The sequence below is a fragment of the Lagopus muta genome, chromosome 8, assembly GCF_023343835.1.
Source record: "Lagopus muta isolate bLagMut1 chromosome 8, bLagMut1 primary, whole genome shotgun sequence".
In the NCBI taxonomy this organism is placed as follows: domain Eukaryota; kingdom Metazoa; phylum Chordata; class Aves; order Galliformes; family Phasianidae; genus Lagopus; species Lagopus muta.
In genome coordinates this window covers 25888477-25907351 of record NC_064440.1, presented here as the reverse complement: position 1 = coordinate 25907351, position 18875 = coordinate 25888477, and the positions used below count along the sequence as shown (strand labels likewise).

Sequence of the window (18875 nt, the reverse complement as noted above, 5' to 3'; positions counted from 1 at the left end):
AGCTCTTCTGAAGTTCATTCTTTCCCAGACCTCACTGTAAACTTGCTGGCTGTCATCATGCTTCCTTGCATGCTCAGCCAGTACAGCTCCAGCAACTGTATCCAAAGCACTATGCCCAGAGGATCTTTCTCTGAGCATGAGCTCTGCTGTGGTGTCCTGCATTTGCTGTGCAAGCAGTGGACTGAAGTCTACATAAATCCTTGAATTTAAAGGAGTTGCTCCAACATGTGTTTGAGCATCAGCCCTGCACATTTAGTAATGGTGAACTGGCTCTTCAGAGACATCTGAGCTGGAGAGAGGAAAGAGCATGAACTTAGAATTCTCAGTAGAAAGAAAGCTGAAAGGTGAGTACCTCTGGGACTTCCTTTGAACTTAGGATCTATTTGAAGTTGACAGCAATTTATTCTAATGATCACACAACATAGGTGTGGCAGCTTCTTAGCATTCACATTTGTTCCTCTGTTTGTACTGTTTAGACAAAGGTTTGTGACTGAGGAAAGGTACTCTACTACATTAGATACTCTGGTGTTACGATACTCCAGTGTTACCATTCTAGCAGTTCACATTTGGGCAACCACAGATGCAAAGTAGCTAACACTGTCTCTTGGAAAGTCATTCTGAGCTGAAATATGAGCTGACATAAACAACTTCCTATGATTCAAGTACCTGGCAAGAATGACTTAGATAATATGCAGTTTGCAAGGACTAAAATGATCCTTTTGGGAGGAGAGGGATTGCAGGAGGTTCATGTCAATGTAGAGTTCAAGCAGATCATATTTTACAATTTCACTTTATTAGTATATTTGGCAAGGTTTATTCAGGCATTTGAGGAAGAGCAAGACCGTAACGTTTATTTTGGCTAGTATTGCTGTGGAAAGTGAGTTTTCTCAATCTGAAATTGTCTTCCCAGATTCCCCCCACTCCTCTACCGTGCATTTTGGAGAGGAATGTTTTACTGGCCGTGTAAGTTGAATCCAGATAAAACTAGACTTGTCTATGCTAGTGAGATGCATGTAATAAGCCCAGGAATTTTACATGTGTTCAGTTTCTGCTGGACCAGAGAGTTGCTTTTCAGATGCTCCTCTAGGATGCCAGCCAGAAGAACACAGGCTTTAGGCCCTCAGCAGTGTTAAAACACCACAGTGGTGTGATAAATTCACCACTGTTGTGGGACAAGGAGGGAACGGAGTCCCTTGGTACAGTCCCTGCAGCGTGGAGCTGTAGGAGCCAAGCAAGTCACTGCATCCTCCTGAGCAGTCATGGCAGTTGTGCTACCGATGAGTGATGCTGGGATTCTTTCCTTTGAAGCCCTGGAGTGGGGAAATGCCTTTGCTGGCTCTTGACTGGTGCTAGGAAACCAATAGGTAGGTTTGAGAAGAAAATGAAAAATATGGAAAGTAATTCCTTTTCCCCTCTTAATGTATGATCGAGGAGTTTTAGCGCAAAGCACACTTCTAGTGTTGCTGCAGACTGATTTGGAACAGGCACTAGATCTTCTGTACCTGTAGGCAGGTAGCATTCTTCTATCACTGGATTGCTGGATGAGTTGTCACAGTCTCTTCCATTTGAGCTGTTTCCCTTTGCTTAAATAAACATTTATCTGGAGTACTTACAGAACAAGAATCATTCTTTCAGAAGTTCCAATTTCAATGAATTGGTGATTTCCTGCTTTGAAACAAAAATTTGGTGGGTGATGTCCCAGCTTACTGTTTTCCAACATTTTTAGCATTTATTTTTTGTTTGTAGTTTATTGTAACCTACTGGTCAGTGTTTTCTTAGGTAACAGAGTGGTGTCATAAAAGAAGGCTAATGAAAGCTCTGTCACCTCAGTTTTGCACTACAACTTCATTCCACCACCACACATCCTTGGTAGTCAGTGTAAACCTGAAGATGGTTCAGGTCAAATCAGATCGCATCCCTCAGCTAGGACACTAAACCAAACCAGTAAAATATGTGACGGTGTGTATACTGCCGAGAGTCAAAGGAGAAAACCCTGGGCTTCAGATTCCTGGCACTTTGCTTCCAATGGCATACAGTCATGCAGCTTTAGTGAAGGGCCAGCAAGGTGGAAGAAGTTTGTGCCGAAGTTGCTTGGTGGTTCGCAAGATACAAAGCTGATCACGGCTTTCATATTAGGTAAATACCTTTCCACAGAGGGTGTGGTATCGTGTAATAAGACTCCATTCCAGAAATCAATGTTTTTTAAAATATGAATTCCCAGTTTTTTCTTCAACAGTGTTGAATGTGTTTTTTGATGTTTCCAGGAGCTTAGAATGCTACTTATTTGTTAATTAATTGTGCCTGTTATTTTACTTGATGAATTAATCATACTTTAAAGTGAAATTAATTAGAAGCATTATATTGTATTCATGGTTTCCACACACTACTGAACTAACATGACTTTTCTTAGAAGAACAGTCAAAATGAACTAAACCTCTGGTGTCTGCCATTTAGCAAAGACTTGTCTAATTTTTCTGTAGCAGAGTATTTTATGAGCTTGAACATCCCTTCTTCCTCGCTGTTTTGTCTGAACTAGAGTAAGGAGTGGGAGATCAGCTGTGTGTCTTCATCTCTGTTTTTGCCAGCAGTGTAACATAATCTTTTTTTATTATTATTATTGATAGCATTAGAACTACTAGATTTAATTTGAAAGCAATTTAATTCAAGTTTGTCAAGTGACAGAGCAGGGAAAGTGAATGTGGTGAGAACTTTGTAGGTCTACAGACTTGTTATATTCACCCAGTGCGCAAAGAGATCTGGATCAAGAGCTTCTTACTGCTCCCAGAGTAGTTGGCTGCCATCCTCTGGTCTGGGTGAGAGGTTGTAACAGGCCACAAAAAATCAGGCTGATTATTTGTTGTGTACTTTTTAACACACAGATATAAAATGTGAGGTAACAAATCAAACATCTTTGGATGAATGAAAGGCATGTGTCCATCAGGAAAGAGCAGTGTTCATATCTCATGAATGTGAGTAGTTTGCTCCTGTGTTTGGTACAGGAGATGACTGTAGGTGTAAAAATGTATGTGTGTAGCTATGAAATATATGTATGTGCCAGTAGAAGAAAAAACAGTTCTATTCCACTTAGAGGGTAGCTAGATAGGAAAGGCTAGTGTCAACTGATGATGCTGTGATGATTCTAGCAGATGATTTATTTTTTCTAATTACCTTTTCTAAGAATACATATGTGCCTGTCTCTCCTATCTCTCAGCAGTTAGAGAATATCATCTTTGTACTGGTACACATCTGTTGCAGCATGGATACTTTGCTATGTACAGGAATTTCATGTGTCCTCTTCTGTAGCCTGATTCTCCATCCCTGTAATTTGCTGTATCTAATGCAGAGCTGACCTTTTGTCTATGTTTTGATTCGGCTATTTCAAAGGGCAGAGCTTTTATTTGTTTCATTACAAAAATGATAAGAACAGAGGCCAACATTTTGCAATGCATGGAAGAGATAAATTTAGAATTGAGCTTGAAGTATCAGTAAAAAGAAAAATATCTTCTACTTGTTGGTATTCTAGAGCATAGTAACCATAGACTCCATACACTAGACTAAATTTCTTCTTGAATGAATTACTCACAAGTACAAGAGAAGATGAGTAAAATGTTACCACTTATCTTTTTTTTCCTGTTATCACAATTGCAGACATCTATTTTACAGCTGTCTGAATTCAGCAGTTCTCTTGAATTTTCTGCTCTCATGAGCCAGAGGCTGTAAGAACCTCTTTGACTGGGTAAGTTGGGGCAGGGTGGGAGCAGAGGTCTCTTGTATCATCAAAATGGTTGAAGCAGATCATCCTGGGAAACTGTTCATCGGTGGCCTGAACACAGAGACAAACGAGAAAGCCCTTGAGGCTGTATTTGGCAAATATGGACTGATTTTGCAGTGGTATAGTGTTGTCTGCACTGTATTTATACCCAAACAAAATTTTGGATGTTTAAAGACTGATCCTAAAGTTACCACAGTTTCTTAAGTTTGTTTTTTTGTGTTTTTTTGTGTTTTTTTTTTTGTGGTGTTTTTTTTTTTGTTTTGTTTTTGTTTTTTGTTTAGAGAAAAATCATCTCTGGGCAGATGCAAGATGGTTTTAATAACCTAAATATAAGCAGCTGGTCTAGATATTTTTCAGCTCAAGATACATTTTACAAAGTTAGCAGATTCTAACATCCGCATTCTCTGGGATGGCAGCTCTAATTTTAATGATCACGTGGTATCAGCCACGATGCATTAGTTGCAGCGAGTGCAGTGACACTGATCTTTTGGGGAAGTCACACTGAAATTTGTGTGAAGGGAGAGCTCAGCTTGGATAGCACTCATGGGCTTGTTTAGCTTGGAACACAGAAGGTCCGGGGAGAGCATAGTATCTCATAGCAACCTTCCTGTACTTGAAGGGAGCTTACAAGCAGGAGGGGGACCAACTTTTTACACTGTCTGATAATGATAGGACAAGGGGGAATGGCTTTAAATTAAAGGAGGGGAGATTTAGGTTAGATATTAGGAAGAATTTTTTACTGAATGAGTGGTAAGGCACTGGGGCAGGTTGCCCAGAGAGTCTGAGGATGCCCCATTGCTGGAGGCATTCAAGGCTCGGATGGATGGCCCAACCCTACCCAGGGCAGGGGAGCTGGAACTAGATGGTTCTTTAAAGTTCCCTCCAACTTAAGCCATTCTGTGATAGGATAGGCACAGCATTCAAAGGCTGTCCAGCAAGATCAGTGTAGTAGGTCACAGGACTTGCTAATCTTTAACCATTCTGTTGTGACAACAGTTGGATCGGTTGCTTTGTTGAACAGCAATTCAACAGTTGAACAGTTGCTTTGATATCTACTTAGAACCATTCCTGCCTTTGGAACAAATCTGGGAAGGACAGGAGATAGTTCTAAGAAAGGCAACCTAGGCATGAAGGAATCATAGAATGATTTTTGAGTTGGAATGACCCCTTAAAGGTTGTCTAATTCAACTCCCCTGCACTGAACAGGGACATTCACAGCTAGATAGGTTGCTCTGAGCATCATCCAGCCTGACATTGAATGTCTTCGAGGGTGGAGCTTCCATCTTGTCTCTGGGCAGTCTACTCCAGTGTTTCACCAGCCTTATTGTAAAAAAAAAAAAACAAACCACCTTCTTTATATCCAATCTAAATCTCCCCTCTTTTAGTTTGAAACCATTTCCACTCACCCTGTCCTAACAGACTATGCTGAAGAATCTGTCCCCTTTGTTCTTACAGCCTCCCTTTAGATCCTGAAAGGCTGCTCTAAGGTCTTCCCAGAGCCTTCTGTTCTCCAGGCAGAATAGCCCCAGTTCTCTCAGCTGTCCTTGTAGGGAAGCTGTTCCATCCTGTGGATCATTTTTCTGGCCTTTCTCTGTACATGCTGCAATGGGTCCTCATCTCTCCTGTTCTGAGGACTAGAAATCTGAATGCAGTACTCCAGCTGAGGTCTCACCAGCGCAAAGTAGAGGAGCAGGATCACTTTCCTCGACCTGCTGACCGTGCTTCTTTCGTCCCATCCCAGGATATGGCTGACTTACTGGGCTGTGGAGGCACATTGCTGGTTCATATCCAGCTTGCCATCCATCAGTAACCCTTCTTGGGTCCTTCTTGGTTTTTCTTGGCAAGACTTGTATTGATAGTGGGGATTGTCATGACTCAGGTGGCTTGACCTTTCTCTCATGAGATTTACCTGGGCCTATTTATAGTTGGAGACTGTCTAGGTCTCCCTAAATGACATCTCATCCTTCTGGTGTGTCAGCAGTACCACACAGTTTGGTGTCATCTGCAAACTTGCTGGGGGTGCACTTTCTATCCCATTATCTGTGCCATTGATGAAGATACTAAAGAGCACAGGTTCCAGAGCTGAACCTTGAGAAACGCTGCTTGTCACTGATATCCATTCAGACACTGAGCCATTGACCACCATTCTCATGTTGCAATCTCACAACTGGTTCCATGTCCATCCTGCTGTAGGGAACCTGCTTTGGCAGGGGGGTTGGACTCGATGATCTCTGGAGGTCCCTTCCAACCCCTACAGTTCTGTGAAATAGTTCACCCATGAAATCCATACCTTTCCAGTACCACTCTCACCTCTGTGTTGTTCCTCATTACAGCAGACAGGACCGTGGATTTTTATGGTGTTAAATGATGTAATTGAGTTCCTGATACACCTTTGCATACTTTATAAACTTTAATATCTCCCTACCTATTTCCAAGCAAACAGTTTATATGGCTGTTGTATCTTTGAGACATCTGGTCGTTTCTCAGACTGTCATGTCAGTCATCTCAGAAATCCTCAGGGAGGTGGCGATAAACAGTGGGGGAGCACAAACCTGTTTTCTCTTGGAATCCAGACTTACATGTGGAATCAGTGAGACGTCTTATTTCCTGCATCCTGTTTACAACTCTGAAGCCAGTGGATTTCAGGCAGTGTGGTACTGTCAGGCAATCAGGCTGCCTTAGCTGAGCAGAAGGGAGAACTGCTGCGTTGAGGCAAGCACGACCTCTGCACTTATGTATCTAAGGACAGGATACTGAAGTCCTCAGAAAACAAATTTACCCAAACACGTAAGCAGCCTGAAGTAGCTAAACTAAACTCCTGTAAAACAAGAAATGCAAAATGAATGCGTAGTCTGTTTCTGAGTGCAGCCTTTAGAAAGGCTGAAAACAGTACTGGAAAAATATCAGCTGTGTTAATTATACTTTGTTCTTTTTTCTAAGTATCTTCACTTTGAGTAGCACAGAAAGCTAAAAGCTGCCAGGGCTTGCTTGTTAATATGTTCTAGATGCTCTTGATATATTTATTTTTTAACTATTTATTTTATCTTTAGAAACTAGACTATAGAAAATAGAAAATCATATCTGTTGCTAGTTTCAAGCTAGTAGAAGCAAGTACTGAAATCTCAGTCATGTCTTCTGTAGTTTTGACACAACAGTGGCATAGCTTTTGGCACAACTAAGGACAATAAGGTTTTGTTACTGACAGTTGTGAGTGCACTGATTTTTGACCTTTGATGTGGTAAGAGAGTTTTTTTTATCTTCTACTACTTAAACCAAATTTAAAAAAAAAACCAACAGTAATTGCTTTCTGGAATACTTGAACTTTGGCATTTTACTTTCTCTCACTTTTGGTAGTCTTTCTTAAATTTAAAAAATGCATCTGAAAAACGTGCTTATCCCAGCACTCATCATATTCATTCTTGAATAGCACCTATATAATAAAGTCAGACGATGAAGAATGAAGGCTATGTGTGTCTGACTGCGTTGATTTTTGTCTTTACCAAGGGCATGGGGAAGTCTGCAGACAAGTCAGTGTAATATAGCACATATGGGATAGATAGGGATCCCACTTAAAAATGAGATGTAATTTTGTAGAGGAAGTAGGAGAGCAGAAGATGAAAGCGTACCGCAGGCTGCCACAATCTCATTAGATACAATTGCAATTACATCTTTTTTGAAGTTGGTTCTAAAATTCTGATTGCACTGTGCTTTATATGTCAGCTTTTTGGATCTGGAAGGTTTTAACCAAACTACTTGGAAATGAGTAGTTAAAAATAATAATAATAAAAAATCTACATTCTAGCATTGATAGACTTCACAATTTTGTCTCTTAAAAATGCTTATAAATTCCAGTTTCTGTGTTAATGTGAAAACTTTCTCAATGATTGTGTGTAGTCATGTTTGGTAGGGCTGATAAGTTAACAGCAGTAAGGCTGTCTCCTGCTTGATGTTGCTGTAGTGTGACCCAAAGGGTATGTAGTTGTGGAGTTGCCTGACTAGTGAACAGGAGAGGAGGGCAGTACAGAAAGAAAACTGATAGAGGCTTTTATGGGGTACTGTTTAGAACTTGGAAAATGTTAGTCCTGGGATGTTTGTAGGAAATTAGCATAATGAAGAGAAAAACTGGGTTTGCACAAGATGCAGCAGATGGATGCAAAAGCAGGTAGAGATTTAAGTGTGGAGAAGAGTCAGGTCCTTGAGACCTGGGATTACTGTTGTGTGGGGGTAGCACTAATATAGGAAACACTTGTGGCGGGCAGATGAGGACATATATCATTTTGGTTGTGTATGGGACTTTGCTCTTCTGTAAATGTAGACATGGGAAAACCTCAAACTAGCTTATTCTGTGATATTTTATGGGGAGATTTATCTTCCTTATTGCGGAAGATAAGTTACGTCTTCAGTGTTGGAAGCAGTGAACAGCTGTCACACTCCTCTGTTCTGTAGAGCTCACTGCCGGGGTGTTTTTAATTGTGGAATTTAATTGTGGAATAATTGTGGAATTGTGCAGCAGGACAGGGCACAGACTCTTGTTTCCCAATTCTCTGATGCCTGAATTGCAGGCAACCCCACCTATGCAGGATGTTTCATGAAAGGAGTCTGGCAGCTTTGCCCCAAGGCCTTCCTGGTTTTGTGAGTGACAAATCCCAGGAGGCAGTACTGGCTGAAAGATGGCAGGTGTTCTTTGGAGGCTGAATACAGCAACAGTGGGACTTCGGAGCTGCTTGAGGGCAGAAAAGGAATGGCTATAAAGGCTGGGCAAGCAGCCATGTACCCAGCAGGCTGTGACAGGTGAGCTCAAACATGTTGTGCTGCAGTGGTTAAAGGCCATACCTGACTGCTTGCCCTGGGGTTGTTGCTTGCAGTAATGTCAGGAGGACAGAGCATGTGCCAGCACTTCAGCTAGCTGCAGTTCAGTTTAACCTAGCTTAAACCTGTGAGGAGCAATATGAATTGCTTAATTTGGTAGAGCAGAGAAATAAGCTCTGGCAGACTTAATCTACTTCCATCAGTATTTGAGTTCAGGATGTAACAAGTAACTGAGAGTTCTCTCCTATTCTGGGAAAACATCTGGAAACTGCAGTGAGGAATTAACAACCTGTTTAAATACAGGATTCTGTAGTGTTTCTTTTCTGTCATTCCTTCCTCACAAAAGCCTTGTTGTGATGTACATTAACTTTTCAAGAACACAACTACATGCAAGAGATACAGCACAAGACAAAGCATTTGAGAACCCTTTATACAGTATGTTTTATACTTAATATGTTCAATGCTTGTGCTAACTGACAAATTAAGGCACAACAGAAAATCTTCTGCAGAGACTTCTGCAGCCATGTTTTTGTGCACCTGTTGACACGCACAGCACTGCACTAGCTTTAGAATGCAATTGTGGGCCATATTCTGATGTTGCATAGCTCAGGCATGAAGAACTTCCTCTAAAGTATTACAGATCAGAATGGAGCTGTTCAAATTTAGATCCAAGCCTCCAGCAAAAGCTTTAAAAATTAATTGGGACCATTTTTGTGCATGAAATTATTCATGTGCTATAATCTTTCCTCATAGGATTTAGTAATGCAGCAACTTTTCAATATGGGATTAAAAAAATTGGGGGGAGAAGTCAATTCAATAAACTGATTTGCTGGAATGAGAAAACCAATTAACTATTAAATACAGTGGTAGAAGATACTTTTAAAAATCAATGCTATACTGAGATTTCAATGCATTAGTTTGAATTTTATGTAACTTGTAGTGCTGGACTGTGAGTTATATAAAGGAGCAAGTGTTTGATGCAGGTTATTTCAATATCTGCCCTTGGAGAGGGTGAATGGAAAGTAGCTCCAGCTCAATTTTAGCATCTTCATCTTGACAGTCATAATATGCATATTAATGAAAAGTTTGAACTGTAGAGGAATGACTCCATTTGCAAAAAGCTGATGCCTTCTTAGTTCACGATCTTGTGGAGGATGAGTGGGGGCAAGAAGAGGGAAAGAAACATACCTCTTTTTTGAGGGTATGTTTTGCGTGGCTTGCCCAGTTCTGATGCAGCTTGCAATTGTAAGCCAGCTGAACCAACATCACATTTGTCAGGGGAAAGCTACAACTAGTGATACCTGGAGCACACAGCAAAGGAGAGGCAAGTCAACTCTGGCAAGGTGTTGTGTGACTTGTTTTAAAGTGGGTCAGAGCATTGCTACAAAGATTAAATTTGGCTAAGTGTTGCTCTTGCATGGTTTAATCAGCACATTTAATTTAAATTGGATGCATAATTTAGCTCTGCCTTCAAACTAACATGAACTGACAGGTTTGGGTTTTTCACTAAGTAAGATCACTAATTAATTTACTTCATACATGATGCAGTTTTACAACGTACAGTTTTGGTTCAAAATTGGTACAGTACGCTGGAAAAGTAGAACATGAAGATTTAAGGTAATGGATATTTTCCCATTACGTGTTTGTTTTATATAATATAGTTCTTAGGATCAGAGGGATTTGTTAGATATTGACCTTGTTTTGGTTTTTTTGTGATACATTCCCTACATTTTCCTATTTTTTTTATCTGTTGTTTCTCTTGATACTGTGTTTTTTTTTTATTGTTATCATAATGTATGTGTTGGTTTGAGTGCACACAAGAGAATAGGCTTCCATTCATTTGTCTGTAGTATTGCTGGAGCTGATAGATAATAGGTATGAGGGTGAGCAAGTAAAATAACTATTCATTAACATATTATCAGCGAATAATACCAGTGCAAAACAGAGCTTGATGTTGATAAACAGAAAGCATGGTTTTCTGAACAGCTATGAGGGATAATGAAGAGTTAGAGTGATTTTTAGAGCTAGGTTTCTCAGTCTGAAATTTGGTGGCCTATTTCTCATGCTCTTTGCCTTGCCCACTTGGCTTAAGAAGCAGCTGACAGCAGAAGTAAAAGAGAAGCAGGAAAATCATAGAATGGCCTTGGCTGAAAAGGACTATAATGACCATCTAGTTTCACCCCCCTGCCAGGGCAGGGTCACCAACCAGCAGACCAGGCTGCCCAAAGCCAAATCCAGCCTGGCCTTGCATGCCTCCAGGGATGGGGCATCCACAACCTCCTTGAGCAACCTGTTCCAGTGCATCACCACCATCTATGTGAAAAGCTTCCTAATATCGAACCTAAACCTCCCCTGTCGCAGTTTAAAGCCATTCTCCCTTGTCCTATCACTGTCTACCCTCATGAGCAGTCGTTCCTCCCTCCTGTTTATATGCTCTCTTCAAGTACTGTAAGGCCACAGTGAGGTTTCCCCAGAGCTGCTCTTCTCCAAGCTAAACAAGCCCAGTTCCCTCAACTTTTCCTCGTAGGAGAGGTGCTCCAGCCCAAAAAATTATAGGTACAGTAGACTGCATTAAGTTAACATGTTAAATATTGGAAATGGAGTTATCCCAAGGTCACGATCTACGTAGTCTTCCTGCCTGCTTTCTCCTGACATTTTGTGATTCTGCTGTCATTGGATGGGCTTGACAAAGAAACTAATTCGAGCTCTTTGATTCTTGATTTTAAAAAGAAAATCAACAAAGCAACAGTGAAGTGTGGGGGGTCTTCTAATCTGAAGTGCTTTATTCAGTGTGTGTTAAGGCATTAGTGACCCAGTTGCCAGGAAGAAATCTTACCAGATATGTAGTGAGACCTGGGCTGTTTTTTTGTAAGCTCATTGAGCCACTGAACAAAGTCAGATGAAAGGTATGTGCTTTATATAGACAGGTAAAATGTGTTCATGACACAGAGGACAGAAGGAACCTTAATTTCAGGTTTTTTTCAATAACCCTTTAATAAAGGCTTCTTTTTTTGTTCCTTTGTTTTCTTCTGGCACCCTTTTTGTGATATCTACTCTCCATCGGACTGAAACTCAAAAATGCTTTCTCTTTCCTGCTTACCATGAAGTCTTGCTGTGTTTGAAAATGTGATTCGTTGAGCCTCATAATTTTAATTAGAAAACATGTGCATAGAAAAATAAGTGAAAATACTTATGTCATGTTATAAAGTTCTGTAATAGAAACATTTGGAGTTTGAACACCCCCAGAGTGCTGTGTCCCAAAGCTGGAGTTTAAGGAGGTGTTGGTTTTTTTTGAAGTGCTTTAAGAGATCTAGATTATTTGTGGGAAGTCTTATCAGTCTACATAGCAGCAGAGGACTTAAATGGTAAAAAGGAGGAAGTGTTTCAGCTTAAAAAGTTGGAAAGAATTAAGATTTCATTCTCTGTCATTTATGTATGACATATTTTCTTATCAGTGTGCTAAGGAATTGAGCTTAGCAACTAAGCCTCCTTTGTATCATTTGGCTTAATCTTCTCTGTGATTCTTCATGTGTGACTTCATTTGAAGATTCAAGTTTTGTTTCTTATTGAAATCTAAGGTAATTGGTTTTGATGGAAATGGGGTTAGGCAAGTGGACTCCTTTCTCTGTTAATTCTTCATCATGTGGTGTAATATCTCTCAGTTATGTGGCTGAGTAACTGGAAATAGGATATCGCAGGGTTTCTTAATCACATGCAAATTCCATTATGTGCCTAAATTTTCAGAACAGACTTGGGGATTTAACCATTCAGACCTTTTTAGCTTTAATAAGGAAGCACGTGGTTAAATCCTATAATTCAGTTTTGAAAAAAAAAAATCAATTATGCAGTACTTTTCTGCCTTATGGCACTTTTAGCTTTTTTAAGATGGGATCTTCAGAGAAGTTTTCTGGCAAAAGTAGGATTTCTGGTGAATGGGAGAACAGATGTTGAAGTCATCTGAGGTATTCCTCTTCCTTGAACCTCAAAGGTATCAAATAGTAACGAATGGGTTCCCATAAACATGGATGGGAGAAGTATGATACACCTCCCATCCTGATTCATACTTGTGAAGCATTTTTAGAATGTGTAGAACTAATCTGGAGAAAGTGTGAGATTTGAACTTCTTTGGGGTTTGTTGTTGTGTTATTTTTTGTTTGTTGTTTTTTGATCGTTTTTACAAGATTGAGCAGGAAAGGTAAGTTTTCTCAAGTTTCTCCAATGCATAAATACAATTTACATGTGTGTACCTTTGTCAGGTTGGGATTAAAAATCATCTTATTTGCTTTTTTCTTTTCACAGACAGCATTCTCTTAAGAGGAGAGATGGCAGAAATCAGTTCTCCAGTAAATATCAAGGAGAAGGTAGGCACAAGTGTCAGTACAGCGCAAACCAAAATGGTGTTGCATACACATTTCATCCCTGCTCCTTCAAGGTCTGTTCACATGCTTAATTTAAAATTAACTCTGTGCGTGAAGTTAAGTACACAGACAGGTATTGCTAGGATTAGAATATTAATTTTGGCTAATGAGAAATACATTTTGCTTTTCTGTAAGGAGACAACGTTTTGTCAGGTATATATTTTTTATTCTCTTGTGGTCCTTTTACATGCTGATACTGTGGAGAGTGGCACTTTGTGCTGGTTGCTGTAGTACAAAATTGAAGGAACACAGCCTTATGAAATAATATTTTCCAACCAATAATGTTGTACTTGTAATACTCAGAGGCAATTCCTCAAATTACAGAGCCTGAAAAGAGGAGAATTTCTTTCCTACCTGAATAACTCTGCTTCTAACTGCATTCTTTGTGTATGGGTGTATCCTCTCCGTAACATGGCTACTGCTAGAGCCTTGCTTGGCCTTTCAGAAGCATTAAGGAGTTAGTCCTAAAGCAGTTAGGACTGCAGTTTTGCAGGCCACTTGTATGTGAAGTGCTGCAGTGCAGGGCATGTATTCTCACATGAACCCCACTGTTGCTGTAGCCACCATAGATAAGCAGCATAACCATCTAAAAAGCACCTTGGGTTTCTAGAATAGTTTTTCTCCTGTGCTATTTAGTTTACAGATAGGTCAAGGAATCTTTTTTTAACTCCCAGCGGGCAGCTTGTATAGAGATAATGTGCCTCAGTGATATTCCTAACCAACGCAGATGGGAAACAAGGGAATTTGTCAAGAACAGGAGAAGAAGGAAGTAGGGAGAGTGTAGGAGTACAACACAATGTTGTATTTTAAAAGGAGCTAAGGTTTTGGGATATTTACAAAACCAGATTTTGTTTTGTCTCATGTTTGAAAAGATGTGGACCTTTACATTTAGGAAGCTCAGAAAAAAGCTAATAGATTCCTTGAATTGCTTTATTAAGCATGATCTGGCTCTCAGTGACAGATTCTAAGACAGTGTGATGTATGTGAAGGGCCAGAACTTAATTCTGTTAGTAAGCCCAAATTTATTCAGATATCAATATAAAATTGATTGGGTGTATTCACATCATGGAATTCCACAAGAAGAAAGGATCAAGTGTGTTTTACAAAATACCCTACTTGAAGGGAATACAGAAAATTGAAGGCAATGTGAAACTGAGAAATGTAGTCATCTTCCACTGTATCATAAGACCTGCATGCATCCTGCTGCGTGTCAGGCATGTGAAATGTTCTCTGTAGGCCTGTCAATGGAAAAGACAAGAAAAAAAAAAAAAAAAACATAGTTTCTTGTATTAACCCTTTTCCCAACTGTGAGAAAATATTGTTCAGCAGATAAAAGACTTCCCAAACTTCGGTTTTGCAATTCAAAACTGTAGTTTCTCAATTCAGTAGACCAGTAGTAGGGAAAGTAATGAGGAAGACCTGCAAAATATTGTAAATGTGGCTTTCTGGACTAGAGAAGTCTCAGTAAGTGATAGAGAATTAAGATAACATGTAACACACCACAGCCTCTCAAAGACATAGCCCTGAACTCTAGAGGTCAGTAATCGGATTTTAATTAATTTACTATTCCACTCTGAGTTCAGAATAAAACAAGGAATTCCTCAATTGGGGAACATATTTCTCAGAATTGATCATGACTTAATGGCTTAGACACTGCATTTAGTTAATAAAGACCTCGAGAACTGTGACAGTTATTGATCCTGAAACAAGGTTTCCTCAAGCTTCAGATTAATTACGTTTCCCAGAAGAGAAGTTACACACTGTTGTTACCTGCCACAGGAAAGAAGTTGCCAAGGAAACAGAATAGCAAATGATGATTTATAAGTAGTTCAGGTGGGAATGAGTCCCTGTTGTTGTGTCCATCTTTTCCTAGTTATTCACTTTGCTTTCAAAAGGTTGTAGAACCTTTTTGCTTTTATGTTCCTTGACAGGAAGCATTCCCTGACCTGCTGCACTGCCACCTGCGGGTTTTTGAGTCCTTTTCTATTCGTATTTGTTGTGAGCTGCTGAGTGAATTATTGTGGCTGAGGATTTGCATGTCAACGTGTATTTTGGTGAAGAGAATATTCCTTAGTCTTTAATAATAGACAGGATTTAAGTATTGAGTAGCATGATGGATTTTTGCATTCGTTCTCTAGTGCCAGAATAAATTACTGTAAAACTTAAACTGCCACTCAGTAAATCAATTATCAAGTTATGCTTATTTACTATCTAGCTTAATTCCTTTCCTTAATTTAGTCAGTTATACAAATGTGGGATCTTATAAATTGCCTGTTTGTCTTTTGCTAGTTTTAGAATGCAGAACTGCAGCAGGATTTTTATGCACGATGTAATATTTGCTGTGCAAAGTCTGATATTTCTTGATTGTATCTTAAGACTAAACATTTATGAGCACACACATCTTAAAGCAGGTAGATAATGGAATCAATACCTACTTATTTATAATAGTTTCTCTTTTAATTGCTGTTTTCCACCAGCATTTAATGTCCCTAAATCCCTATGCCAAACTTAAAATCCAAGTTACCAGCAGTTAAATCTTACTGCAAAATCACTGGGTTTTATTCTGAAAAATACAGTCTAATAAGCTACTGATTAGAGGCTTAGCAATTGAACAGCATGAACTTCGTAATCTACATATACCTGTCCAAAGAGCTAGCACAGTCAATCTGCCATTGCAACTGGACAGTCCTGACTCATTCTGAAGTGAGATTGGCATGGCAGGACATAAAACATCCATTTCACAAATCCAATTTGATTTGCAGTGTGCAGGGTCTTTCAATTAGAGGCTTCTAAAGCCACATTCATGTTATTGCAGAGCTGCGCCATAGAAATTGGAGCAGAGGGGTGAACTGATGCACCTTTCTGAGTTGGCTTTAATTGTATTTGCCTATGAAGTGCCAAAATGTAGAGACCTCATGCACTTCTGGGCAGACATGTTCGCGGTATCCTGGCAAGAGAGTGTAAATCAGATCCCTTTCTCACTTAAATAACTTACGTGTACAGGGCAAAGCAGACATTCTGCGAAGCATAATGGCAGTGAGTTTGGTGTTTATTGTTATTCATCCTTTTGGTGAATATTTTTGGGAAACAGAAATGAAATTTATAAATTATTTCTCTGAGCTCCATCACTATCAGTACAAATACAATCAGTTATCGTTTAAAAGAATAGAATAGAATACAATTCCTTCCCAAGCCTTCCTCTTTCCTACCTCAGTGCTTGCAAATGCTAGTATACATAAGATTTTGTTCCTGCTAGGGCTTGACTGAAATCTGAGGAACTGTGCGTCTGCACACAAATATTTTTCCTTTTTTGTGAAAATAGAACCTTCTCTAAGTTGATCATTGCAGATAACATAAGTTGACAATGTAGAGAGTCCACAAAATTTTGGCATAATGTTTGGTTGATTGATTAATGTTTGCTTTTCTTGTTTAAATGGTGGCATTTCCCCTTGTACTTTCCATGATCAGCCTCTAGTTATTAGGGAAGTATAACTTCTGCCACTGCTTTAAAGGAGACATATGGATGAGGTAGACATTTTGAGTAATATTGACTGAAGTTAGAATACTCACATCTGCAGATTTTATAAAACCCTATCCTAATTTGAGTCTTAAAAGAATGTTAGTATCGTACTGACACTTGTGTAATTGACTCATAACTTTTCAGTTGGAATAGTTCATAAAGTCAATAGGTTAAGCATTGTATTTTATCTCTTTCCCCACTTTTTCCCCAAGAGAGTAACATAAATATTCGTCTGTGATGTCAGCCTAATGAGTGTTTGCACAGTTGGCAGAGACTTCTGCAGCTGTGATGCTCATGTGTGGAGCCAGGGCAGTTCTGATTACCATATTTCCATGCACATAGTCCACAGATTTTCTGAAATAATACAAGCCCTGCACTTTAGCAGCAGCAGCTAGGGTTACAGTGTCAATGTAGTTAGTGCAAGGAGTTTACCATCAAGATCTCTCTCAGAATAATTCCTTTTGTCATGACCCTTCCCTGACTATACCATTATCTCTCTTGCTCCTGGTTATCTCCCTTTGTACCAAAAAAATACTGTATATCTCAGGACTTTTTTCTGCTCTCAGGGTCTTTAAATACTGAATTATAAATCGTTCCGATCATGTATGTACAACTTGAAACTTTCTGTGGATTGAAGGATGAAATTGGCCAAACTCATTGGCTTAAATTCAAAATGATCCCATAAAATTAATGGAATTATTCAAACATTCACCAAGTACACCACCAGAAAAGGTGCCTAAAATTGGAATGGTGGGGGCTTTCAGATAAGAAGCAATTACAGTGAAGAATATGAACAGCTCATTTCCTGCAGCAGGTGGAATGTTTTCGTCCAACACGAGGAGAGTGAATACAAGGCATTCCCCAGAACAACCGTTCAGGTCTCACATGTGGCTTTTAGTTTTGATTCAACAAAATATTGGGAGTTGTCCAAACTTCTGAACTTGCTGTTGGAGCCATCTTTTTTTACTGTGTCTGATCATGTTTGAACAAGATCTGGTGTCAACTGGTGTAAGCAAAATAGCCAAATGAAAATATTCTTCTTGGGATTCTATTAGAAGTAAAGTTTTGCTGCAGTTTCACGGAGAAGTTTGCTGTTTGATTTTATTTTCATTTCAAACATCAGAGCTGTAGGAACAGACAAACAGATTTGTTCTATTAGCTGCAAGAAGAATATCTTATTCAGATATACTTTGGTGGATTTCAGTACCATAACTGTAGCCTTCATAAGTGATGGGCTGCATACAAGGAAATAATAGGATTTGTTGTGGAAAGAACATAGTATCTTAAAACTCGCATTACAAGAAGCAGACAGTTTCCAATCTGAGTTCACTAGGTCTCTTTAAGGCTGACCTTCACAGCTGTTTCATACACACGTGTTGATGTGAAAGGACTTAGTCCAAAGAGCAGCAGAGTTGGTTAAAATGCACTTCTGTCATTTGATGAGCTATTTAACTTGGGCTAAGAATATTATAGAGTTAGGTTTCTAAATAATGCTGCCATTATTCAAGTGGAACAGGTCTTACTGAGCCAGACCCTCTTTATATATACTTTTTCTTTTAAATATGTGTCTTCTCAAAACCGATTTCCATTTCATTAGTTTAAAAATTAGAGCAGAGGAGGATGCAGGACATTGTAAATCCAGGATGTTTGCCCACGCTAGATTACTGCAGCAAGTAGAATTTGTTTTGTGCTTATCAGGGGTAGGTGATCTGACGTGATAAATGGGGCATATAGCAAATAGAGAGGTGCAGACCGGATCGAAGCTGTTATTTTGCTCAAAGGGCAAGTTAAAAACATGTGCTCAGTGTGTCACAATGAACTAATCTAGTTAGCGAAGCTTCTAGAAGAATGGGTCCTAATAAATAATATTCTGTTAATTCAGAAAATTCAAACTGTGTTTATGAAATTTTTTTTCTGTAGTTTTTCAAACCTAAACTATTTCTGCCATGAGGTGTTCTGAAAATACATTTTCCTGTTTAATGTTGTCAGGGTGTCTGCTAATGCTTCATAAATTACAGAAACCAACAGAGTGCTGTAGACAGCTCTCCTTCTCTTGTCTTCATGCAGGGTTTGGGTCAGTCCCAGCCAGAACTGTAATCTAGGCAGAGCTTACACTGCTACCTGTCTCCAGTTGCAGTGACTATATGCGCCATTTATGTACTCATAAAGATCTACTACTGACACAGTAAGAATAAGCAGGATCAGAATACATTTATGTATTCTTTGATAACTGTACTTGAAAAATGAATTTAGCTCCTACTTAGAGAAAATCTGCTGAGCTTAATAGTTCAATACCCAGTGAAGGTAGATGTGTGTTAGTGTTTGTAACCAAGTGTGAGTAGAAGTATTTTAAATG

General features: G+C 39.3%; 1 protein-coding gene across 5 annotated transcripts in view; it reads left to right on the top strand.

The window, feature by feature from the left end:
* The window catches only part of SPATS2L (spermatogenesis associated serine rich 2 like), a 132411-nt gene that overhangs the window by 81962 nt on the left and 31574 nt on the right, over window positions 1–18875 (top strand). For all 5 annotated transcript variants that reach the window (XM_048952988.1, XM_048952986.1, XM_048952989.1 and 2 more), the window contains exon 3: window positions 12881–12942. In XM_048952988.1, coding sequence (XP_048808945.1) covers window positions 12904–12942 — 39 coding nt within the window. In that variant the 5' untranslated portion in view covers window positions 12881–12903. The remainder of the gene's footprint in view (window positions 1–12880; window positions 12943–18875) is intronic.